This window comes from Protopterus annectens, chromosome 1.part1 (assembly GCF_019279795.1).
Source record: "Protopterus annectens isolate FY-2018-M chromosome 1.part1, PAN1.0, whole genome shotgun sequence".
NCBI classification, from domain to species: domain Eukaryota; kingdom Metazoa; phylum Chordata; order Ceratodontiformes; family Protopteridae; genus Protopterus; species Protopterus annectens.
Window position 1 is genome coordinate 537,563,237 of NC_056726.1, and position 27,001 is coordinate 537,590,237.

General features: G+C 40.1%; 1 protein-coding gene across 1 annotated transcript in view; it reads left to right on the plus strand.

Moving 5' to 3' along the window:
- The window catches only part of L3MBTL2 (L3MBTL histone methyl-lysine binding protein 2), a 1,942,600-nt gene extending 1,930,914 nt beyond the window's left edge, over nucleotides 1-11,686 (plus strand). Inside the window, exon 18 of the mRNA XM_044087125.1 lies at nucleotides 6,483-11,686. Within this exon, the coding sequence (XP_043943060.1) occupies nucleotides 6,483-6,586 (104 nt within the window). The 3' untranslated portion in view covers nucleotides 6,587-11,686. The remainder of the gene's footprint in view (nucleotides 1-6,482) is intronic.
- Nucleotides 11,687-27,001: the final 15,315 nt, after the last annotated feature.

Genomic DNA, 27,001 nt, shown 5'->3' on the forward strand with positions numbered 1-27,001 from the left:
GTCACTTTTGGCCCAAAACCTTCAGACGTCTTCTAGAAAGCTGAAGAGGAATTTCACCTTTCAACATGACAGTGACCACAAGTATACATCCAAATCAACAAAATAATGGCTTCACCAGAAGAAAATTAAAGTACTGGAATGGCCCAGCCAGAGCCCAGACCTAAAACCAATAGAAAATCTGTGGGGTGACCTAAAGAGGGCTGCGCACAAGAGATGCCCTCGTAATCTGATAGGTTTGGAGTGCTTTTGCAAGGAAGAGTGGGCAAATATTAACAACTCAAGATGTGCCATGGTGATAGACTCCTACCCAGGAAGACTGAATGCTGTAATTAAATCAAAAGGTGTTTCAACAAAGTATTAATTTAAGGTTGTGCACGCGTATGCAACCAACTTATTTTACGTTTATATTTTTTCCCATAGCAAATTGGTTTGTTTTCAATTGAATTGTACAGGTTATAGGTCACATTAAAGGTTGGAAAAGTTTTGAAATGATTTATTGTGGTCTCTTTTTTTTTATATGACAAAATCTGGCATTTTTAACAGGGGTGTGTACACTTTTTATTTCCACTAGTTGCCCAACACAATGTGTCTGAAATTCTCCAGGTGCAACTAACATTAGGTAAAACTGCAATCCAAATTGTAGCTTGCTACAGATACCCCATCATTCCAAATGATTTTCACTACACCTTTCTAAACACACTGGAAAATATTAAGATACAACCAAACACCCTAATACTGGGTGATTTCAACTACCCTGCCATTAACTGGGAAAACTACTCGTGTACCAACACCTTTGCCCAACGGTTCTTGGAAATCATAAATTCCAATGCCCTGGATCAACTAATCCATAGTCCCACCAGGGGCCCCAATATCCTAGACACGGTCATTACCAACATGGGAAATTAATGCTGCACACCTATGGTCACTCCCTCGTTGGTCAAGTCTGACCATAAGCTAATCACCCTTAACGTCCACATCCCACCCCCATTAAGGAAACCTCCATTAAAAAACTTCTCCAAAGCCGACTTCATGCTACTCAAGTCAGAAGTGACAAACTTCATGACACCCATGCAGACGGGAATTGAAAGTTCGACTGCTGAATCCTACACTAAGGCCCTGTACGAGCATATCCACTCATGCATGAATCATGCCATCCCAAATAGAACCAAGATGCTCTCCTCCAAAAAAAGGAAGCCAAATCTGGTGGTCCCCTGCCATAAACAAACTTTACAACAAAAGGAAGAAACTGTTGCAGAAAAGAGGAAAATCCCAGGATGCAAAAAACTCCCTTACCAGCCTCAGTAAGAAGCTGAGATCCCTCATAAAATCCACCAAAGCTAGTTACGAAAATAAAATTGCCAAAGATTCCAAAGACAACCACAAGGCATTCTATAACTATGTCAAGAATCTAAATGGCAATGCTCAGATCTGCTCTGAGCTACAACAGAATGGCATTAAATATACTGATCCCAAGGATATTGCCAATATCCTGGCAGATCAATTCATTGCCAACTTCCCCCCCCGAAACGGCCCATCTCAATACTGGAAGATTGCCAAATTCCGGTAATAGCCACACGGGTAAAAAATGCACTCTCCAAAGCTAAGAATACAGCATCCATGGGATCTGATGACATCCCGGGCTGTGTACTACATGAACTACAAAATGAAGTGGCACCTCACCTAAGTGTCATGTTTAATCATAGCCTCACCTCAGGCTTCGTGCCCACTGAGTGGTGCACAGCTACAATTATCCCAATCCACAAGGGGGGATCCACCTTGGATTCTGGCAACTACCGCCCCATCAGTCTGACAAGCCTGATCTGCAAGGCCATGGAACGTATTATCATGGAACTTATAAACAAAGACTTTGGCAAACTTCAAACACTGGACCCCACCCAGTTTGGGTTCTTGAAGGGCCAATCTTGTCTCCTGAACCTGATTGACATCTTTGAATCAGTCTCCAGAGCTGTGGACAAGGGTAAGGCTGTCCACACAGCCTATCTGGACCTTACCAAGGCCTTTGACACCATCGCCCACTCTAGAATCATAGATAGACTTACTAAGCTGGGCATTAATCCCTATGTCACTCTATGGGTTGCCAACTGGTTTACTGACAGAATCCACACTGTAAAAGTAGCAGACTTCAAATCCAGCTCCAGACAAGTGGAATACCTCGGGTTTCAGTCCTTCTCTGAAGTACAGGCCAACACTAAGGGACTCTGGCTAACAAAGTTCGCAGATGACTGCAAACTTGGAGCCATTATTGAATCCCCAAATGATGTGAATACTCTACAAAAGGTTTTTACAGAAACAGATGCTTGGTGCCAGAGCCATGGGCTCAAGCTCAATGCCAAGAAATGTATAGTTATCCCCTTTGGGAAAAAAACATGTAGCCATGAATTACCACATAGGTGGCAGTACACTAAACACCGAAAGTGTGATAAGAGACTTAGGGACACAGGTGGACAGTTGTCTCGCCTTCGATAACCACATCGCCACAACAGTCAGGAAATCCTTCTATGTGGCACACCTCATCACTAAGGGCTTTTCATCCAGAAAAAAGGAGGTCATTGTCCCACTGTACTCATCCCTCATTAGACCCATTATAGAATACAATGCCTCATTTGGTATGTACCTCTCAAAACATATGCAACAACTGGAAAGGCCTCAGAAATACCTCACTAAAAGAATCACAGGCCTAAAGCAGATGCCCTACGCTGACTGCCTTAAAAAAACTCCAGCTCTTTTGCATATTGTCTACTCGATGGCAATCTCTGATTAACATGCAAGGCCATGTCAAACCCAGAGCTGTTGGACGTGCTACACTTAAAGAAATCCCAGTCCCTCAGAGCCACACGTTCCAGGGATCTAAACCTTGTTTTCACAATAAGAAAACATGCTGGAGGGATAGGTTCCTGATCCAGAGACTCCCCAGACTCTGGAATAGACTGCCCATACATGTCAAGCAGAGCACCACTTTGGCCCTGCTCAAAAGGAACCTTGATAGTTGGTTGGGAGAAAGGAAATTCACCCCGGGGATCACGTCAGTCGCCCTGCTAGACAGGGTTCCAGGGAAGTAAAAAGTGTGGAGAGAAATAGCCAGGGAATTGGCCGATAGCCTAGTACCAACCTATGAACTTATATATAGATAGATATATATATATATATATATATATATATATATATAGCCTCAGCTTGAGTGAATTTGCAGTTAACTAAATGTTATTTCTCTGTCGGAGTAGAGTACTGATCTCTGTTGACTGTTTTTTTCAGATGCAACCCAGGAGCTCTGTCTGGTCAGGTGACTTCTTGAGTTACACAATTTGTCAATGGAGGTTGAGAGAATCAAACCCTGTACCACTGGAACAAAGGAACAGCTCACTGACAGCTCCTTAATCCTCTATGCCAACTGCCAGACATACGTGTTATGTAAACTGGAGTTGGATCTAATGAAATGCTATCTCGCTGGCTCTTACTTCTGCCCGCAGAGTGTCTGAAGTTCAGACTGTCATAGCCATTCCATCCTTTTTCATTTTCCATACGGACGGGGTGACTATCGGGACCAATCCATCATTCATGCTTAAGGCAGTGAATCAAATGTCCTTCAACCAGGCTAGCCACCTCAGTCAGGACATAATACAGCTGTGTAAGAACTTACCATAGTTCCCCTCTTCTCTTCCTCTGTTCCTGTAGGTCTCTTGCCCTCTTAAGTTATCACCTAATAGACTGCTTTCAGGGGAATTTAATTACCTCCTCAAGCTACACACGTCTTATCTGACCAGTTTTCTCTCTCTGTCAGTAGTCTGCAGGCTTGGAGATAGCCTGAGGTACTCATTTGTATGTTTACCTATATATCCTGATGCATACAAGCTGGAGTCACACATCAGGCATACACTCTCTGGAGGGTAAAACTTTGCTACTTTGTCTGGATGCCGGTAGATGAACACCCATATGTTAAGAATAACCGCCACTGTCATTTTGTAGGACATCTGTTGTAATGGTAAGTTCTTACACAGCTTTGCAGGCTCATAGGATGATACTAGGCTATTGGCCCAGAGGCTCTTATAAGCCTAGCTAAGAATTTCGCCCATGTACTGTCCTCTACATGTACTTAACTTATCCTTTGTTTCTTAAAGGTTAACCCTGACTTAGAACCTTCAGGTGTATCATAACGTCCTTTTCAGTGACCCCCCCCCTTTCCAACCAACCCTTTAACCACTTTTAATTAACACATCACTACTTCTCCTTTAACCTTTCATATATAGCTGACTGTTGTTTAAAGTCATCCTGCAACTCTGGCCTAAACTTGCAGTGTTGTAGGTGTATAAATGTCTGGTGGTTTGTGCAGAGGATTAAGACTCTGAGCTGTTAACAATCAGCTTCCTGGTTTGTTTTTTTCCACTTCCCTTTGCCTTATGTGTGACTCTGAGCTAGTCACTTAGTCAGTGCACCCAGGTCACTTCTGAAAAGAGAAGTGTCCACTGGACTTACCAAGGTAACAAAATAAATAAAATAAAAAAGTACAGTACATTTTACTTGCGCCTTGTTTGTAAACAGTATGGTACAGTTGTGTCTGAAATGTATTGCTTTATTGTATTAACTATCCCCGTACTGTTTTTTTCACTTCTCAGTGTCATTGTGCTTTGTTTTCTGTAATCTGTTGTAATTCCTGGGTTGTGTCTGAAAATTGCTCCACAATGGATCAGTTCACTGTCCTAGTTAACAAACCCAAATAAGTAGTTTCTTTGAGAATGCTGTCTTTTGATCATCTCACCCCATGTGGATCAGGCTTAACTGTCCATTTTTGAACCTGCAGGTCTGGCAGTGTTGGGAGTTCATCCTTAAACTATACAGCTTTTGTGGTGCCTGCATCTTTGACTTAAATTACCAGAGCTTCAGGCTTGCAAATGTGGGGATTTTCTGCTCTCTCCTGGACTCTGATTGTCTAACCTTGATCCCACTTCACCTAAAAAGGTGATCTTATTTTTTTTTTGTCTTGTGCAAGTTTTTTCTTTAGCCAGAAACTTTTTTTTTTTTTTTTGGGAGGTGGGGCTGTTCACTCCCTAGGAGCTTCAGCTTTCAAAGGTGTCTATTAAATGTGTCTGTTGTTGTGGTTCATATTCCTATTCATAGGAAGAGTTGGGCTCACTGTTGCCAGTCTTGACTGCTTTTTGCGCTGCCGGGCAGTGCTGCCTGCTGGCCTTTGCTTCAGTCAAAATCTATTCTTCTCAATTAATACATGCCTGCAGTGCTTGTTTAGTTAGACATTTGTCCAACTTGGTTACTGTGGTCCTTTGTGCTCCCATTGTCTTCTTTCACTCCGAGTTGAATTTCTTTTCAGAGCCATAGCTAGGTCATTTGGTGTCTTGGGTAATTCCCAAAGTGGCAGTTCCTCCAATCCCAAGTTGAGAATCAAGAAAGAGTCCTCCAAGGTTGAGGGGCTGTACTGGCTCCTTGCCACAGTTACACACACACACACACACACACACCTAAAGTTAATTTAAGCAGAGATGATATCCACTATGGCCACTTAAATGAAAGCTGCCGTTTCACTCTGTCCCAGTTCACATGTCATCTGAGGTGATTGTGCCTTCTAATAGCTTCCACATGGGGCAGTCAAACCCTTCATCCCACCCTAGCTATACTGCTGTCTCTTTTGCTTAGGATATTTTTTCAGAACTCAGACTTTCATTCTGACTTGGTCCTCTGGCTTCCTTGACCCTGGCGGATGACTGTTTGGAATTCATCTCAATCCTCACTGTTAGGGTCAGAGCATTTCTCTACCACCTATCAGTAAGTCTATGACAGGACTCGCCTTGCTGGGCCAGGAATACTGCCTCATAGCTTACCTGCAGGTAAACAGTCTCTTATAGCAAGCTTGTCTTTTGGAGTTACCTGTAGGTTCTGCAGGTTTAAGTTGGTATATCACTTGTTTGCACTGAGGTTGCCAGATCTTTGGTGGTGGTTTTGATTTGCAGGAAGACGTTCACTCACTAGGAGGTGAATTGGTTGGTGTAAGATACAGACGTTAATGATATCACTGTATGAGTCATCAAGGGCATGTATCAGGCCCTGAGCACAGGAACTCCCGGGGGGAAAAAAAAAGATTCCGAATTTTGATGGATAAAAATGAACCCAAACCTAGAATCTTTCAAGGAGAGTCACTTCGTAAATTAAGTGATGTAGTAGGAGTGTATTTGTATTGAATATATGATTAAAGAGTTATGCATGTAAAATATGAACAATACTGTATTTTTATGCAATTTTATTTTCATCTGCATTACTGTTGTTTTGATGTTTAATCTGCATTTTGACAAAGAGAATTGTAGCAAGTTAGATGGGTAGTTCAGTGTTGCATTTTAATGTAAACATAAAGCTGTGGTGTACAGCATCAGAAAAAAGAAATCTGTAGCTTCTCAAGTGTTGAACAAGCAAAATGCTCATTGTTTACCATGTTTGAAATGAGGCTTCTTTTTTTTCAGTAATTGAAGTCAAAGTGAAAGAGGAAATGTTTGATTCATCTGAAGAGGCTGATTTCACAAACCTAATTCCACTGGAAAATATCAAACGGGAAGACGACGACTGAAAGGAAGCGATGAAGAAGACAGCAGCTAAATCAGCATAGTACTATCATGAACAATATCAGTGTTTCATGCTGGAAGCCCTTACATTCCATTCTTGCATGTTTGGCAACATTGTGCAATGTTGTACCTCAGTGAACTCTGTATTAAGGAAAGCTGACAGCTTGGCTTCCAGTGTACAAACGTTATAAGTACTGTCATGCAGTATTAGTGGTAATTACTTTCCCTTATTCTTGGTACATGTTTTTGTTGTGAATCATGTGGCATAGGCATTGGACAGGCTCCAGATTTTCATAAGTGTTGCTTTTACTTTTAGTATCCCTTTGAAATGGATAACAGCAGGGGTGTATTTTTCTGACAACCTTCTCATGGTACATCATCTTAGATCTCTAGCTCACAGTGCTTGTGGTGTGCATCCCTTTCTGGTGTTTAGTAGTCTTGCAATGGTATCACTACATTAGGTTGGAGATTGCACCAACCTTATATTTATGTTCCCATGGTCATTCTTGGTTTGGAAATATCCTGCATCCCATGTCTTAGGTGTTAAAAATGACAAGATATTCCTATTGTAGCCATATCACCACACATAATCCAAATAGAAGCTATCTGTACTGCCCTAGAAAGAAGCAGGAAATCCATTTTTGATAAAGGCATCAGTCACACCAGTCCATTTTCTTATGTCAGGTTTCAGAAAAAGCTTGCATCTTTATTTGAAGCTTGCCCTGTGGCTATAATGGTAGGCAGACAGTGCTGGCACTGGCAGATGTTTTTTGTGTTTATATACAGTTTGTGTTAGGAGCCAAAGAAAGTAAGAGAGCATGAGCAGTCTGCTACAAAGTCTACAATTTTGGTGGTGACTGAATACTCAGTGATGTTGAGTTTCCTCTTTAGCATGTGCCTGAGCACTCACTTGTCTGCTGATACTCACAAGGAAAGGGAGAAAGAGGGTACAGAGGAGTTACTACCTTGAGAGAGAGGAGGTGCCTTTGTCTCTTGTGTAAAACAGAATCACAAGTCCTTAAGGCATCTCTCATGGTTTGATTTTCAGGTCCAGGGAGACTTAATCCTTTATTACCCTCAAGTGTCAAAGACTTGCATTTGTGGGTTGGCCCAGCTTTTTCACAGTATAGGCCACAGTAACAGGGAAGGCAGTCTGAACTTCTCCTTGGCCTCATTGTACTATTTTACCTTTCCGTCTAGTTGTTTTCTCCCCAGATACCTTAGTTCCTTTGCCAGTTTTCTACTTTACATTGTATTCCCCTTTTGTCTATTTTCTCTATCCCTACTTACCTTCATCCTTTATGGTAACAATCTTTCACCATTCCTGTGCTGATCTAATTCTTAGAATACTTTTGCAACTTTGTGAATATAATATGTACGGTTGTTGTTTTCCTTAAGATCCACATCCATCATCATAGACTCGGCTTATTTCTTGAGATTCCCTGTTCATCGTCATCCCTTTCCACTTTGATTTATAACCTTCTGCTAGCATTATTTATGTGAGCCCTACGAGCATAGCTATGAAGTATCCACTTAGATCAGGCAATTCTAAACCACGTTTTCTTTGAGGATGATCGACTTATCCCACTTAACTCTTGTCCTCTTTCCGTCCCAAACAGATTCCTTCAACTTTTTATTAATTGTCCAAATCATCTCTGGTTGATAAAAATGTTTGGAGTGTGTATAAAATAAAGGGACTAATAACATTTTCAATGCTTTGTATCTTACTGTCCATATCCATAATCAAGAGTTTCCAGTTTCTCAGTTTTCATATTTTTGTTTATTTTCTTCCCACTTATCCTTAGCTGCCACAATAGAATCCTTTGTAATGCATGCACCTAAGTGCTTCATCTTGTATCCCTATAAGCTTGGGTATTGCTTAACCAGTTCATGTGTGGGTTCATAGTTGACCTCTGTGGCCTTTGTTACCATCATTAATGTTATATCCCCAATTGACTTCAAACTGTCTTAAGATATTCCACAACACCAAAATGCTTTTTTTCTGGATTTATCAAGTACAAAATAATATCTTCTGCAAATAAAGCTGACTTTTCCAGATTACCATGCCATTTGTATCCTTAAATTTGTGAGGCATTTATTTCCATTGCTGGTGACTGTAAATATAAAGCAAATAACAAAGGGGAAAGAGGACACCCTTGCTTGGTTCCTCTGTTCAAACACGGCTTGTGGGAGAGGAACCCTCCCACCTTACTTCTTACCTCCAACCCTTCCTATATGCTGCTAATTAACCCTGTTATTCTATCAGGGAAAGCATATGCTTCCACTGCCCTACTTATAAAATCCCATCTGACTGTATCTTGTGCATTCTTTGTCAAGACCCATAAACAACAGGGATATTTTTTGGCATTCTGCATTGTAGTGAATCTGTTCTGTCAGTGCTGACAAATGTTTGCTGTTACCCCCACAAAACCACATTGAGCCGTATATATCAATTTTGTTAACACTTTTGCCATGCTCTTAGCTAGTATAGACATAAACATGTTATAGTCAGTTTAAAATTGAAACGGGTCTCAATGAAACAGTGTCTGAAGGATCTTTACCCCCTTTGGGTAGTGCAGCTACCACACTTTTTTTTCCCAAATGCTGTTAAACAAAACCTTCCAGATCTGTATCACTTTTCCCTACTAATTTCCAGACTTCCACAGGAATACTGTCTGTTCCTGAAAATTTCTCTGTTGATAGATTATATGTTTTTGAAAGAGCTGCTCTATCTTGGGTCCCTTGATGAAAAATTCTTCTCCTCCTTTAGACCAAAACTTCTTGTTAGGCTTCTTTATCCATCTTTTGAGACTACTGTGTAGTTGGACATGAAGTTCATATTTTGAAAGATGTTTATTTTTTTATAGCATTACTTTTGCCAGGTAGTTTTGAAGCAGCAGCCCCTTACAGAACCATAATTTGCTGTTTCATAAAAACTGAGTCTTCCCTAAAAAGTCTTCACCCTAAGAAATTTTGGAGTTGTCAGTTCATTCACCTTCCCAGAATCAGAATCTATGGGCAAGTTTACTTACCCATACCCTTGATGTGTGTTATTAGCACAACTTTTATCTAAAGTGCATGTATATATTCAGGAAGACAGACCACTTCAGTTAGAGAGGAGTTGGCATTTGTCAAGCAGGTATTTTCTAAGTGAATTGCCAGCTGTATGGTTTTCTATTGTTGTACTGTCAACCACCCATTGACCAGTGCAAAAGCCATTCAGTTAGACAGTTGCTGTTTTTAATGTTTGCATCAAGAACATTTGCAAAACAGACATACCCTGCAATCCATTCAGTCATTAGTCTTTTGTTAAGAGCTAGTCACATGTATCTCCATTCCAAGAGTCTAGTCTCCTTTGTCACCTCAGTACTTCTGAATTCAGCATTTTGTACTGTTGTTTCTTTCAGCCTCTCTGATTCCTACCTATCTTGTAAGTTTTTTCCTTGTATTGTGTGCATACATGTGCCTATACTGCTGAACAAATTTCACAGCTCATACACATTATAATGGACTCTTCAAAGGAAGATAAAACAGATATGTGAGAGCTCACCATATCTTTTGTATTTTAAGATGATAATTTGCAGTAGATGTTTGTTTACCCTCCCACCATTGCTCTGTTTTGATATCCAGGACAGTTCATCTAAGATGGATGGAATGGCTAAGATGTCAGTATGTTTACATTCTTGTTTAGTTTATTATTTTTTCCTGCAGATTGCCTGTGTTTTATGTGATTTATGAGTGTCGCTGGGGATATGTCCTACCCCGTTGTGATGACTGTAGAGGCTTATTATGTGCCTGAGTATTGGAGTTGGTGTTCAGAGAGCATTTGCCATGAGAAGTCTTTTAGGGCAGAAATCCCAGCTGTTCTCTACTGCAGGGTAGTCTTAAGAACCGTGCTGTGGCTGTTACCTGCATATCTTCAGACACAACTTCAGAGGAGTTAGAGAACAAATACTGCTGTGCTACTCATTATGACTTGGAACAGTATCTGAAATGTAAGCTTGTGGTATTCCTGTAAGCAGTTTTTGGAGCCACTGGAAGGTTTTTTCAAATGATAATTCCTGACTACTGACAAATGAGAATTGTTTCATGTAAGTTTTTCTTTTTTTTTTTTTTTTTGTTATATAGGCCACCCATCAAAAATTATTGCTATGTGAAAGATCTTTCGATGTATGGCATTTTTTTAGTTTCTGTTTTGCAAGAAGTGGTCTTCTAATGGTGATTTCTAGAAATGGAATCTGTTTTGATTATGGCTCTTTTTGAGAGCTGAATTTCCTACAGAATGAATGGCTGATTTTGTACTTCATTATTTTTGTACTGGATGATATAATTTTCTTCTGTCAATAATCACTATAGCATAATTTCAGAGTAGGCTTGAGTACAGCAAATGACAGGATTTAGAATAACTGGTGGATGTTACTCCAAACAGGGCCTTTTTAATCACGTTATGCCATTGTAGGCCATGTTGGAGCTTTGTCTTTTGACTTTTCCCTGTGTTTAGTTTGCATGGAAAAGCACAGAATCAAGAATTAACCTACATTTTATACTGTAACTAGCTTGCTGTGCAACTAGCCTAGAATGCAAATGTTTTGATTGTCTCCCATTGTTTGCACTTTATGACTGACTAGACTTGCAGCTCTGTCACATTCTTTCTTCAGTCTGATTTGTTATAAAGATATATATATATATATAATTGGGGCAGCAATGAGATGCTTGTTTAGCTGTTAAAATTATTCTAAAGATACTTGAACAAGCTTAATAACTTTGCAATGAAAATGGAAATAGTAAAAAGCAAATTATTCTCCCCTTCTATGTTATTATGTGCAATCATGCAAGTAGTTGCTTACATTAAAAGACATTTGAAAGAAAGGGTAAGGAAAATAGACTTGATGCATTTAGATAAGTATGTTGCAGCAGTTTGATTATCATTTCAGACTGCAAACGGTCTCTTGCAGAATTGCATGATGATGCTACGTTTCATAAAAGTGACTCTGTATTCATTTCACATTATCCCAGTTTTCCATTTACACCATATTCATCCGTCTGTGTTAATGTGTATACATATATCCTGAAATGATAAAAGCAGAGTAAATAACTAAAAATTCCAGGCTTTTTAAGTGAAAGTTGTATCTACATTTGGATAGATTACTTCATGTGTATACAATGTATGCTATTGTAGTGCATTGAGTACTGTGAGTATGCAGCAAAATCAGGGTAAAGGCAGGCTCCTTAAGCACCCCTCACCACTCAAGTTCTAGTCTCACTGTTAGGCAGCAGTGTGCTGAAACTTTCTATACTTTATTCCTTAACTGTTGTAGTTCATGAAAGCAGTTTAAGCTGCATGCACTGCAAAAGATTATGATGGGGTCTATCCGATCATAACTATTTTTGTGTGTTTTTGTCATGGACATCAGGATTCATCAATTTCTTGACACATACCTCTCAAACGTGTAGCAGACTGATCAAAGTCAGACATCTGATCATAATCCTCTATATTCTCTCCAGTCTAGCATTTTTGAAGTAAATAAGTGTGTGCATGTGCATTTTTGTGCCTTTCTTTCCTGGTAAGTGTTTCCACACAGAGGCACACTCAAATGCTTTATTGTAGTGTAGGAGACAATTTTAGGAATATCCTGTATTAAAATCCTGTAAAAATGAATAGTTCTGTAGTACACTGAGATTAGTATCTAGCTGTTCCCTACTTTTCTTCCAGCTATGTCACTTTATTTTTGGTTACCTCTAAACTAACTACTGTTTTTATTGTACTTGATTGTCTGAGTCCAAATTCCTTTTCAATTGCAGTTAAGCTGGATTTATTAGATTTTTGATTTTATTTATTTGGTTATACATTTTTTCTCCAGATTTTTCTTTACTTTTGTTTTTCGTTACGTTTTGTTTGTCCGCTTTTCTTGTTAAACTGCAGAAAGAGCATCAATTTTCATGACTGCTGATCTTGTCATTTAATTTTGAAAATTATTGCATTTATTAACCTTTGGCCTGTAAAATTTTTATCTAGCACTGAGCTTTCTTTAAAGAGGTTTTTTTGTGGCAGTGTTCATTAATTATGGGCTGCTGCTTAGTAAAATCAGTGATTTATCCAGCAAACGTTTGATGCTGTCAAGGCCTTTGTGTGAAGGTAATGTAGTCAGCTGTGTATTTCTGTGACACTGACAGCACATCCAGTGCATAAGCAACACGGGTGTCTGTCATTTGATCGACGGCACTATTATAGAGCCCTGACAACTGAAGACAAGTGAGTGAAAAACTTTCACTGACAATTTTTTTTTTCTTTTTTCACTGTTGTGTGACTTTGGAGTAGGTATCTTTAAGTTTGGAGATTGTCACCCCATGGGGGGGGGGGGCAAGAAACAAAAATTACCTTTGAGGTTTGGTGAGAGTTGTTTCACTTGTTATTTTTAGATTGTTCAGCACTTGGTAATAGTGCTGTCTTTTGATCGACCTGTATCCATCACCATTACCCCAAAGAATCCTTACTACTTTTCATATGCTGTGCTTAATTGATATTGGTTGTAGAATGATTTCCCTTACTAACATCTGTAAATAAGTGTCATGTAAGTTACAGATATTCCCTTAAAGTGTTTGTACCAGGTGTTCTTTTGCGTGAGTGTGGGATTTGAACACTGGATGAATCTTTTAACTATAACAAAGTAAAATGGTTAAAGCTAGTAGTAAAGAAACTTAGATGTTTTAAAGCATTTCTGTTTCAAAAACACAATCTGGAGAAAGACCAAGTCTGGGGTAGAGCAATAGCCGGCTCATCTAGTGCCCGATGCCTGTCCCCGAGATAGAACCTCACCCCCTCAACTCTTCAAATGACGGGAAAAAAAAGAACTTTGGCTTTTGCTTTTGAAAGCTGATTGATACATGTCTACCAGTCTGCTTATAACACTGCAGCCACATTCACATCCCTTCAGCTCTTCAAGTGAAGAGAAAAAAGCTACTATTTTATTTATTTATTTTTTTTTTAGAAATCCAATTGGCTTGCTGCTGCTCAACTGACATATAGAGCTGAAGTGCTGGCATTCAGAAATGCCAGCAGAGAAAATAAAAATATGCAGGAACTGTACTTCTCATCTCACCCCTAATACCTTATGCTTGAGATGGCTGCCCTCTTTGCCCTACCCTTGCTGCGCTTCTGGTCTAGGGGCAATATCAAGTAAAACTGAGTAAATAAGAAAATGCCAAAGACTGCACTTCAGGATGGCTAAAAAATGTGGGCAGAAACTATCAGAAAAGAAGTAGAGTGAGAAAAAAATGAACATACTGTCTTTGTTTCTAAGATGTCTACTACATGAAAAATGCAGCCTGTACAAAATAGTGAAGAATCGTCATCACATCCATGTGTTGCAAAGGAGAAGGCAGCAAAGTTTGTCAACTCAGTAAATGAGTAATCTACTGCTTGTAGTGATTTCTGCCATAGAACCTGAAGATTCTTCATTGGATAGATTGTTGAAACAATAGGTAAATTTTTTTTTATTATTTTTTTTTTGGTTACAAAAATGCTTGCCAAACATTCCATTTTGCGTTCACTAGCCTGACCTTCACTGATGTTTAAATTGTTTCAAGTTTAGCCATTTACCCTTGATTAATGCTGGTTTGCTAAGAAATATTTTTGGGGTACTGCAGAACATGGGACAAACCCAAATACTGGTGCTGAAACTAGGCAGTATACCTTTTGACTAACTAGGGTCCTCAAATGGAGGTGTTTGAAGCACCTGTGTCATTCTTCCAGACTTTCTTCAACTCCTAGTGCTGTCCTGCAGTGTTCTGTTTAGTTGTTATGCCTGTTAATATCATTGCTTTTATTCATTTCTGAAACTGGAGGAAAGACTCAGTCTTGCTCAAGCTGTTTAAAAAAAAAAAGACAGGATCAGTATGGCAAATAGAAGCAATGAACACTCTGCCTTTAGAATAATCATTAGGGGGGCCATGCCTGTTAGAACCCTTGAGACGATTTTCAATTAAATTACTGAAATAATCATTAATTTCTGACAGTTTGGCACAAAAATTTATCAGTAAAAGACATTATTTGTGCAGTCTCAACCTGTGTATTTGGATGTCTATGTTCCCACTCTTTCCTAGTTTGAGGATCGTGAGCAATAATGCCATCTAATGACATATCTACTTCTTTTCTGTTTGTTTTCTGTAGTGGGGAAAAAAGACTGTGCAGAAGATGCAGAAAATAAAAACGAGAAACACTGTTTTTTGCTTTGTTAAAAGGAATGGAAAGGGCAATTTTAGTTTCTTCCTCCCAAAATGTTCAAAACATGAAAATGTGCAGACTGACACTTGGATCATTAAGTAGGCACCACAGACCTTGTTGCTAAAACAATTGAAAACAGAGTCTTGGCATAATCTTAATGTGAATGACTGTGCCCCAGCAAGGGGAAAACCTACTGTGTTTTCTCTAGACCTCTGGCAAAGATTTCATTAACAATGATCTTGCACCACTAAGATTCACTACATCATACCAACAATTTGGATAGATCAGGTTGAGCCTGGGGGAGGGTGATGCAGGTATGTCAGACCCAATGAATGAAGAGAGAAGCTGGTGACAATTGATGGTCATCTGTGGGGAGAGACAAAAAAAATTCTTATAACCCTGATCTGACAGCAGTGAATACTGCAGCCAGAGACCAAATCCAAAACCCACAATCCCAGGTGTACTGCCTAAGTGGTCATGATGTGTGGTATGATGATATCATACATAAAGATTACAAAGAAATGTAATCTGTACTCTATGTATGTAGTAAAATTTTGTGTAATTTTAAACTGCCTGTCATGCAAACTGTTCAGCTGATCTTTATAGTGGCATACCAGTAATAAACATTGTTATAACTGCATGTACCCAAGAGAGAAATTGTGTCAACAGAGATTCAGTGACAGAAAATCATTTCACTTTTAATAACATATAAAATATATACCATGTAAGTATCCATAAGGCAAACAAGGCAAGATACAGTCCATGCCAGATAATCCACTACCACTGACAGCACACCTGATATTATAGGTAATTGTTTACAGCATACCCGAAAGTAATGGTAAAAGTATTGCATTCTGTTACAGAAAATTTGCATCATGGTACATAGAGATGGTTACCTGTATCACCTTGAAAAGCTGACAAACATAAAATGTTAGTGGGTTTACATATTGAAGAGGGGTGCAAAGTGAAGAGGTAGGGTAGTACATGTGAAAGGGCACTGAAGAACTACAACATTAGATTAACCTCTGTGTTCTAGTATTGCTGCTCTGAATGTAACAAGATGTTCCATGAAAAGAAATGTGCAGGGGACATAGCATTAATGCAGATAATTAAGGAAACTTTCTCTGAAACTCCAGGGGTTATGGTTCAATGCCTGCCAAATAGCACAGCACTGAAACAGTGCATTAAGAAAGTGAAGCAGTGAGATAAACTTTGGGTACAAGAGATGCCAAAGGCACTTGCAGATTTGGTGACTGTAGATCTGCCACTGAGAAAATGGTACATTCCTACTACACCATATTACCAGTTGACAGGCTGCGGTTCACATTTTATTGTTCAGCACTGTATCTAATATGATTATTTGGGTTTTATTCACACCAGCTAGCTGGATTGCTTACACTGCACTGTAGCATAAGGGGGGTGCTGCACTCCTGACTCTCTCGTTCTTCAGATGAGACATTAAACCAAGGCCCCATCTCCTTGAGTTGGTGGTAGCTCAGGTGGATGTAAAAGATCCCAAAACACCTATTGAAAAGAGAGAAGTTCCCAGATGCCCTGGCCAAATTTCCCCTATAGTACAAATAGCTACTAGAGTCTCACCTGAAAAGAGGCTTCTAGCATAGTGGGACCAACCCAGTCAGTTCTTTTGGCTTTTCCCGGTTAGGGGTCGCCACAGGGGAACTCTGGTCCACTAATGATTGGCAGTAGATTTTTACGGTGCCGAGGTGCCAGCTTGACGCCCAATCTTCAATGAAGGCACGCCACTCGACCACGGGGAGGACATGCATACTCCACACAGAAGGCGCTCCAGCCAAGAATTGAACGGGAGAACCTCTTACTGTGAGGCGACAACACTACCGCTGCACCACCATGGCTATAAAGGATAAATAAAATAAGTAAAATACCTTGGTTTAGGCACATTGGTAGTACATTACTTGTTTATTTTTTAGATTTATGTCACAGTTTTATTATGTGCATACTCGCAACTGTAGAATAACACACAATCCAATGTACTTGTTTATTTTGGAACATGCTACATGAGAGATCCAATCTCTGTTTCTCATGTTATGATTCTGCTACATCATTCAGAAGGGTGCAGTTAATGAAAGGCAATTTCTGAAATACAGCACCTGAGAAATGTTTGTTTCATATGAATCAGAATGTATGGCACTGGTTGCAGAGTTTGAGTCTTGATATTTATGACATAGCTGTTTTCTTACATATTCTGAAAAAGACTACAGTACTGGTACTTCTGAAATGGTTAATATATAGACGTAGTCAAAGGAACACCAGTCAATGCACTGAGGAAGGGTTTTTATGCCTGAAAGCTTTGCTGTGTTCTTATAAAGTGGTTTCTTCAGTAAAACGTGTTTCTTTGACTTCTGAAATGGTCCCACGTCTTACCAGCATTCAAGGAATTGCAGAATGATATGCCCCCTTAGATTATTAGGTTATGCAGTTATTTTGAGTTAATTTCCCTGTTTGGTCATCCATGGAACTATGAAACACTGTTTGCATGCAGTTACAACCACCACTGTGCACAGTATTGTTTTGTAATGCCACCATTTGTGGTAATATTAGGATACAAAGAATGCAAAAGTCTGTAGAAGCTGGACATAAGCAGCTTATGACACTAGTAAGATGATGACTCCTTTGTTCATACCATCCAGAATGAACAGAGCCATAGTTACAGTTTGTGTGGAAGCATTACTTTTTGGATTCCCCTACCCTCTTGTAAGACACAGAATTTCCTACTAAAAATGTTTTACTGTAGTTTTCAGTAGTTGGTTGCATACTACACAACTTTCTACAATTACTGGTGCAACATTCATTTTCCTAAGGAAACATTCATTATAGTTTTGTATAACTGTGAATTAAGTTTATATGTCCGCATTTGACTGATGATGTTATTGAGGACTGAGATTTATCATAACTTTCTTGGCCATCAGGACATTAAGAATTTGGGGACTTTGTCTCTCAGTTTTGGTTAGTATGCTTTTCTTAGACACACGTCAGTGATTTGTAGTGTGTTCTTGCTTTTTAGGAAGAGGATGGCAGACAATTTGCTTTAAATCAACAATAATGTTTAAGTACTTTTAAAGGTTGCCTCAGAACTGCAAACATTTATTATTTACTTGGTTTCTTAATACCTATGTTCTGTCTTACGCTTGTTACTAATACACAGCTTCACATTCTACCATTAAGTACTGATCTTGTGTCATTTACAAGTGAAAAATTGTGGCTGAGTAAAGCATGCAGATTTTAACTTTTCTGTTCTACCTCCTGCCACATCATGAGTGTTCTTGGTCTACTGTTAAGGTAAGATTATTACAGTCTTTTTATGAAGCCTGATACTGGTTTTGATTCAAGTGTACTGTTTGGTGGGTGGAGTTAAGGCACCTGCCAGTCTTGGTGCTTCTGCTGCAGAGCTAGTGCTATGTAACTTAGCAGTTTGACTGCTGTTTATTGGCTCCTACTAGAAGTTTGGCAAGCTTTTTTTGTCAGTGTTAAACTGACATTTCTTTATGGTATGCCAAACTTTCATAGACTGTCCTTTAGTACTGCATACCCAGTTACCACTTAGAATTCTCTTAATGACTGACTTGGCTGTCAGCTTAAGCACTGATTTTTAGTATAGCCTGAATATTCTGACTTGAGTTGGGATACCCACAGGGTGAGCCATACTTGCTGTATTGAAGAATCTAGATCCCAGTGCCTGATAAAGCTATTGTTGATAAGTTTTGTTCTTTGGCCTTGCTTTCTTGAGACCAGTGTTGTATGTGATTGACTTGGTTGGCCGTTCAACATTTTTGTTCGTTTTGGATTCACAGGTTCACCCCTTTTATCCCAGATCCATACTGAGTTGCAGTGTTAGGAATGTCTTCTTTTAGGAGCTGTATGTTGCTGGGTAATTGTATTACCTTTTCTAATTATGTCTGAGTGGTGGCACTACTCAGCTGTATGTTTAACTCACCCCTCCTGATTTCTCATAGAAACAGAGTGAATTGTAGAACCCCTGAGCTGAAGGAGGGTATGGTGACCAGTCTCATGGTTGACTGCTCTTCTTACATCTGAGATATTGACTGCATTTTTTTTATAGTAAGCACCCACTGAGGTGGTTGTAGAGATAATGAGGGAGGAGGTAGCTGAGTGAAATTTTTAGGCAGGTGATTGATGCCTAAGCAGATCCTGATAGCAGAGAAGAAGAAAGAGCAAAGTCATCAGTGGTCTGTATGCTGTTTCAGTTCATAAGACATATCTGATACTTTGGGGCACTGTGCTGGATATTGTTTTGTGTAGGCTGGTGTAGACCTGGTGCTAACAGCATGGTGGTTGTGGATTGATTATTATTAATTTCATACTCATAGGTTAGGAAGGATTCTGAGCTTCTTCATTTGTTTTCCTTTTGCTTCTTTTGTCTTTTTGGTGTTGAATCTATGATGAGACCCTTTCACTTGTTAAAAAAAAAATCAAGTAACCAACGTTATAATAATGTAAGGGCATCTACAACCCTTCTTTGTAACGGTTTTATTGTTTTTAATAAAGAACAAAAATATTTACAGCTATATACAGTAATTCATTCCGTACCCTCACTCCATAATTTTACACATTCACTTTTACATCATCCGTATTCTGTAACATCTTCTGTCATGTAATCAGCAGCACAATGCATCCTCCAGATAGATTAGCATTGTCCGTTCAGAGGCATTTCAGCCTGTTTCTGACAATTGTATGCCATCTTATTGTAAATTTTAATTTAAATACTTCATTTCTTTGTCCCACTTATAGAAAATCTATAACTAGTAAACTCTTCACTAGTAACTTTAATGTCTCTAGTTTACAACTTAATAACTTTGCTCACTCTTCCTTAACCTCTTCTGTATGCACCCCTTAATCTCTTCATTATAGTATCCCTAACCACAATAAACACTTGTGATAACCTATAATATTGTCATTCACATTACTTCTTTCTTATTCTCCCCAGAAACTCTCATCCAGCAAACAGGCAGACTTTATCCATTATATTGCCCAGAGGCAATGTGCTGTACTCCCCTTCAATGTCCTCCCAAGATGCTCCTTCCTTGTAATCACTTTTCTTTTCTACTACTACTTTCTTTGTTCTTCATCCAGTATTCCACTCGTTGATGTCATTTTTAATTCCAGTCAGTTTTTCACTTGGTACATCCACCCTTCACACATCATTCCTGTTTTTCTCTTTACTTTTTATATTCTAGCCTGTTTTTTTGCCTCTGCTTGACCACAGTCCGGCTGTTTATTTCACATCAGTATTCCATCTTTTTCATCTTAAACAAAGAGGTAACCATCAACATCCCTCCATATTCTTCCACACATTTGCTGCGGTAGCGTTGTCGCCTCACAGTTAGACGTTGCACGTTCGATTCTCAGTTAGAGCATCTTCTGTGTGTCGACATGCGTGAATGGGCGTTCCTTCGTTGAAGGTTGTGCGTTAGGCCCAGCAAGCCAGCATGTAAAAATCTACTGCCAATCATTAGCGGACCGGAGTTCTGCTGTGGCGACCCCTAACCGGGAAAAGCCAAAAGACAGTTTTTAGGGAAGGCCAAATGACCCAGTCAAACTACAGTCACAATACCTAATTGCACCTAGTCACACTTTCTTTTGTTGTTGTGTCTTTCGGCTTTTCCCGGTTAGGGGTCGCCACAGCAGAACTCCGGTCCGCTAATGATTGGCAGTTGGTTTTTACGTGCAGAGTTGCCAGCCCTGCTGCACAACCTTCAACGAAGGTACGCCCATTCTCACATGCTTCCACTCAGAAGAAGCTCTAGCTGAGAATCGAACCGGACAGCGTCTTACTGTGAGGCGACAACACTACCGCAGCACCACCACCGCGGATTCACGCTTTCCTTTTGTGGTTTCCTTTATTTCCTTCATGCTGTATCCATTGATACCACACATCATTAGTAGTTATTCTTAGACAGTTTTTGCTTACATCCCCTTATTCACACTTGGTAGGTATTACCTACATTACAGGTTATAGTGAGCACACACATCTAATGCACCAGTTGTTATTGCCCTCTGATGAAATTGCCAAACATAACAGTAACCCTTAAATAATTAGTCTACGTCTACATGTATACAAGCTCCCACTTTTACCTGTATGCAGACTGTTCACCCATTTATATTGTTATTGAATATCCATAAGGTAGTTTTTCATCATCATTGATAAAAGTTTCAACACACGTAACAAAATATTAACATTGAGTTTTCATAATAACTGCAGTGTATTAGAACTCAACACCACTCCTCCAAGGAAAAAACAGATGTTCTTTATTAAGATCTATGTCTCTGTAGCCTACGCTAAATGGGTTATATCTTGTTAAGGGTATAACCAACCAGATAGCTGTACAAATCTTAAGGGTGCATCCACACACTGTAACTGCCCAATGTTTGAGCAGAGCTCCATATAAAAAGCAGTTTTAATTGAACTTATGTAGCTGGTAAGCAATTGTCACTAAAGGTGTGTCCTCTCAGCAGCCACAAGGTAAACATTCAGAGTTTCATATCATAAGTTTTATTTATTTTTTTGTTAGTTTTTTAGTCGGGGAAAGTGGCCAAAGATGTCAGCAGAAGATTGACAAGATGACAAAGAACCAGTTGGCCAAGGTGTGCGAAGCCAAAGGAGTGGTGCATGCCAACCCGACTAAAGAGGAGATGTTTTCAACCTTAGCCGCAGCTCAGACCAGCAACCAGGAAGGATAATCAGTCTGGTGATGGAAATTTGCAGCTCTCAAACAGGACAGTTTACCTTTTCCTCAGAGGACTTAAAAATCTGGTTTTAGAGACTTGAACTGGAGGCCAAATGTTTTTTAATTAGAATCAGGGAGAATGTGGCATTTGGTGGTCAATGTAGAGTCAGCAGAGAGACTGCTGCATTCAGAGGCTGAAATAAATGAGATGCAGCATTAACATGAGAAGGAGATGCTGACTCTTCGCCAGGGTCATGGAGGTGGTGGGGAAGGGAATAATTGAACCCCAGAAGAAGTAAAAGTCAGTAAATGTCTTCCACATTTCACAGAGAGTGATAAGTTTGATAGTTTTTTTTCATATATTTTAAAGGGTATGTAAACATTAAATTGTTGACCAAGGGTTTTGGGTACAGTTCCTAACCTCCTTACTCCATGGTAAAGCTGTAATTGCTGTTTCTTAATTGTCTGATATTGATTGTTTAAACTATGATAAAGTAAAGAACTGTTTACTTGAATGTTTTAATTTCACACCTGAAGCTAACAGAAAAAAGTTTTTTGAGCATAGATGGAAGGCAGATGAAAGTGTGTGATTATATTGCTCAGTTAATCACTTATTTTCATAGGTTAATGAGTGGGTGTCAGGTCACCATTTCTGAAGGGCTGGAAGACCTTTTGGTGAGGGAACAAGCCCTTAGCACTTTGTCTGAGAACATGAGAATCTGGTTGGCAGACCATGAGTGTAACTCTGCAGATGTTCTGGGGAAAAGGGGGATCTCTACTTAGTAAGGAGGGCATCACTGCACAGGAAAGGGATACCCAGTGCAGCACATGGATATAAGGGAACCCATGTTGGGCAGCCTAAATCACCAACATAGTCCACCAGTAACAGGTGAAGCCAGTAATTCAGGTGTATGGCCAGGATCAAGGGTTAAATGTTTTAAATGTAACCAATGGGGCCACGTATCATTTAGATGTCCATGGAGGCAAGGTGGGAAACAAAAGGTGGGGGAGCCAACAAGTGGGAATAACAGTAATCCAGTGGTAAGTTGTCTGGAGACAGCAGTGGTACCAAACTATCACCAGCAGTTATATCCTATATTAGTGGATGGAAAACAGGCCACTGCTAAGAGAGAGAGAGCCTCTGACAATAACCATTGTGAAGCCTGCAGTGATTAAAGAGGAGCAGTACGTGCTTGAGCAGTCTACTCCAGTCAGAGTTCAGGAGGGACGCCATTCCAAATTCCTTTGTCCAGGGTTCATCTTGTCTGGGAGGGTGGAAAAGGAAGCAAGCAAGTAGGTGTGTTTGAGGATATCCTTGCAGATGTCCTGATAGGGAATGATTCTGATAATGTAGTACCTTGTGTGCATGCAGTTACATGCAGTCAGACTTGGAGACAGGCATGTGGGTCTGGTAGCTTGGGGGATACCCAGAAAAGACCACACACCTGAAGGTCAGGACTGGTGAGGTGGCCATTTCTGGGAGGGAGCTACTCTGTAGTAGTGAGCCTGAAGGTGAGCCACAGCTGCTAAGTACTAATGTTCCCTTGGACAAGAGTAACTGCAAGGGAAGAGGTGAGTGATAGTACCCAAGCTGACACTGATGCACCACTGTCAGAGGATGCCGGATTTCCTGTAAAAAGTGAGCTGGGAAGAGTTACAAAGGTAGAGTAGAGCCCAGTTCAGCTCTTGGACTGTACACTAAGAGGCTTGAGGCAGATAACTAGGGAGGCGCTTTATTCTCAAGGAAAATGGGAGTCTGTATACTGGAACAACAGGTTACTTGTATAAAGAGTGGACTTCTGAGGGAGGGCTAGAGGGTGAGGTAATACAGCAGTTGGTAGTGCGTAGAGCCTACAGTATGGCACTTCTAGCTATAGCCCATGACTTTCCTTTTGCAGGTCAAGCATACCGAGAGACATATTATGCAGAACCTTTACTGGCCTGGGATTGCAAGGGGTGTAACAGGGTACTGCAGGACTTGAGCAGTGCCAAAAAGTAGGCAAGGCAGGCGACAAGGACAAAGCTCCTTTGATGCCTTTGCCTGTGATTGAGGAGTCATTTCAGAGGGTAGTTATGGATATTGTGAGGCCTCTGAGTACCCCAAGTTCCACATGGAAGATGTATGTTGTGGTGGTAGGAGATTATGCTACTCGATACCTTGAGGCAGTGGCTGTGTCCCTCTATTAAGGCAGAGAAGGTGGCAGATCCTGAGATTTTCAGCAGAGTAGGTTTCCTGAGAGAAATACTGACTGACAGAGGTGTCAACATCATGTCAGGCCTGCTGGCTTGCATGTGGAAGAGCTGTTGGGTGAAGCACCTGAAGACCCCCCCCCACCCACCAGACTAATGGTCTTATGGAAAGGTTAAACTTTACACTAAAGACCGTGCTATGGGCATTTGCCAACCAGTTTAGGAGAGAGTGGAACAAATATTTGCCCCATCTGCTGATTGCATACAGAGAGGTAACTCAGGAATTCACAGATTTTTAACCCTTTGAGTTGTATGGGCATAGGGTGAGAGGGCCTTTAGATCTGATTCGTGATGAGTGGGAAGGGTGAGTGTAAATCCCACAAGGAGTCTGTTGTGGCATATGTCCTACACCTCAGGACAAGGCTTAGTGAGCTCATAGACTTGGCTCAGGAGAACCTTCCAGGAGCCCAACAGCAGAAAAAGGTCTGGTATGACTGGAATGCTAGAGTCCGAGAGTATGCTGTGGGGACAGCAGGTTATGGTTCTCATTCTTGTCAGACACACTAAGCTGCAGGCAGCTTGAGAAGGGACCCTCCAAAGTGGTGAGGAAGTTCAGTGATGATAACTACATGGTAGAACTGCTAGCCAGGAGGAAGGGGCCCAGATTGTGCTATGTTAACATGATGAAACCTTATCATGAGAGGGAGGCCCTGGTGCTAAGTATTTGCAATAGGAGGCAGGAGGAATCTGAGGGGGATCTGTGGCTATAGCGAGCCAATCAGAAAAATGCCAAGTTACTATGGTGTAGCCTAGGGTTGCAGGCATATGATATGACAGTGCAACACTGTAGTGGGGTCAGCAATACCAAGCCAGATGGGATCTCAAGACAGGGCATGGGTTAAGGTATTCCCAGACAGGCTCATTCCTCTCCAGCAACTTTTCTCAAGGGTCACTTGAAAAATTAGCTTGAGTCTTCAAAGGGGGGGAGAGATGTGACAGTGTGAGGTATTGTCAACTATGCAAGGAGAAATGGGACAGTGGATGTGTAACATCTGTTAGCACAGCTAGCAGGAATTTTGTAAAGAATTCTATTTCACTTGTGTAGCAAACTGATTTGTACAGCTGTTTGTGTTAAAAAAATTATTTGTAAAACTACTTGTGTTAAATGTACCAACAGTGTTCCCTGCTGGACAGAAAAAGAAATATACCCGCATTATTGTAATTGATTAAATGTATATATTGTTACAGAGGATACTGAAAGAGAAGAAGTTAATCTCAATCCACCTGACTTTAAAAAAATAGTAAGAAATTAAATTACTTTCAGCCATAAAGATTGTATCTTGCACTCCTCAATGAAGCTAGAGACAAAAAGTCTGTACTAGGAAGCTTCCTGCATTGTCATTGGGATGCACTATTTGTGGAGGTTTGAAATTGTTTTACGAGTTCCATGAGCTGCAGCAAAACTTAGCAAGATTCTCTGTGTATATATTATTGGCAACTATGTGCTAAATCCTGACAGCTTCTAGCCAGTGGGGGGTGCATGGGAACCAAAAGTCAGATGACCAGGTATGTGCTGTCATTCTGTAATCTATCAGTAAAATAATGTTTTAATACTAGCTGAGACTGAAGTCTTAGTGCACTCTGTTTTTGTAACCTGACAAGGATCTCTCACCTACTTCATCTTGCCTTGCTCTAGTAAGTAACCAGGGAATTAATTTAGGATCAATTTAGATCAATCAAGAAAATATAGTGAGATTAGTTAAGTATTTTTCTATAACTCTGTGAATCTGTCCACTTGTGGTGTTTTTAATATTTCTTGTGATGGAAACTGTGGTGTTTATTGTAAACAGATATTTAATATTTTCATGTTTCTTTTATTTATTATTAAATATATTTGAACTTTTCATTGTGGGTGGTCCTTTAGAAATATTTCAACCTTTGAGAGTACTTGTATCTATTGGTGACACTGTGGCCACCCCTGGTTGTTTGGTCAACTTTACCATTTGTATTAATATTAATTTCGCTTAGTATAATTGGGTACCCTTACAAAGAGCCTTAGAGTAGTTGGCTTTGTGATGTCTGGTGGCAGTGTAACTACCTTATAGTCTGGGCAGAAGGGCATGGCTAGTAAATCTGTGCCAGCCTTTCCCAGGTGTGTGTGTGTGTGAGAGAGAAAATCAAATCTCACTGTATGTGTGTCAGCTACTGGCTTCACAGAGAAGGGTGCTGGAGGACTTGGTTTGGGCACACAGCTGAGGACTTGCCTCTACAGCTATGTCATTTGAGAGCCTTATTGGGGACCTGTGGAGAGTCAGAGAGGGAAACCCAGATCCCGAGCTGAATGTATTCCCTGTGTGCTCTTAAGGAAAATTGCGCTTGATACAGAGAGCTATAGCAGGAAATACTGGGTGTATCCATTTTTGTTGCGAGTGAATGTCCCTGTCCAGTGTCAGTGGTGATGATTGAGGCTTCTTGATTACTGGCCCAGAGTGGGGATGTCACACAGGACCCAAAATATTTAGAACTTTGCTGTCCCAAGAAGGGAAGCTACAAGCCTGACATGAAATCCTAGGAAAGAACCCCCAATAGAACTATATATACAAAATCCAGACCCTGTAATAATATACAAAAAATAAAAAGTGGAGGCCTTTCGGGAGGGGCAGCAACTGCAACAGTGATCAGTTCGAAAATCTACTGTTACGGTTAGTTCACTGAATGACTGTACTGTGTACTAGATGAAAGTCAGTGTTGCAGTACATTAAACTAAATGGGTGAATTACCACATCTTACAAACAATTAGAGAGGAGGAAGGAAGTATCAAGGAGAACCTGGAAGAGCGGTCCTAGCAAAGCTTTTCTGGGCCTGGAAATGAATCCAGTTTGTAGTGCTTTATAAAAGTGTGTACCGAGGACTAAGCTGTTATCACTAGAAAACTCCTAGAGTAGTCTACTTTCAAAAAAAAAAAAACACAGATGAAGCTAAATCCCTTCAAGAATTGCTCCTAACCTTGCCTGGAAATAGCTTGATGTGGTGAGCATAGCAGAAAGAAGAAGCTTGAGATAGACATCTGAAAATTGTCTGCTTTGAGGTTGACTGTTTTCTCTCACCTTCATAGTAAAGAAAAAGCTGATTGTCTTTCCTGAAGTATAAAATGTCCAAGTAGTACCTGAGCTGCCTGTAGACTTTCTCCCTTGCTTTAGTTTCTGAAAAGAATGCAGGGAGATTAAGTGTCTGGAAAGATTAGGTCTCAAAGACACCTCTTTCCCTCTTTATGTAAAATG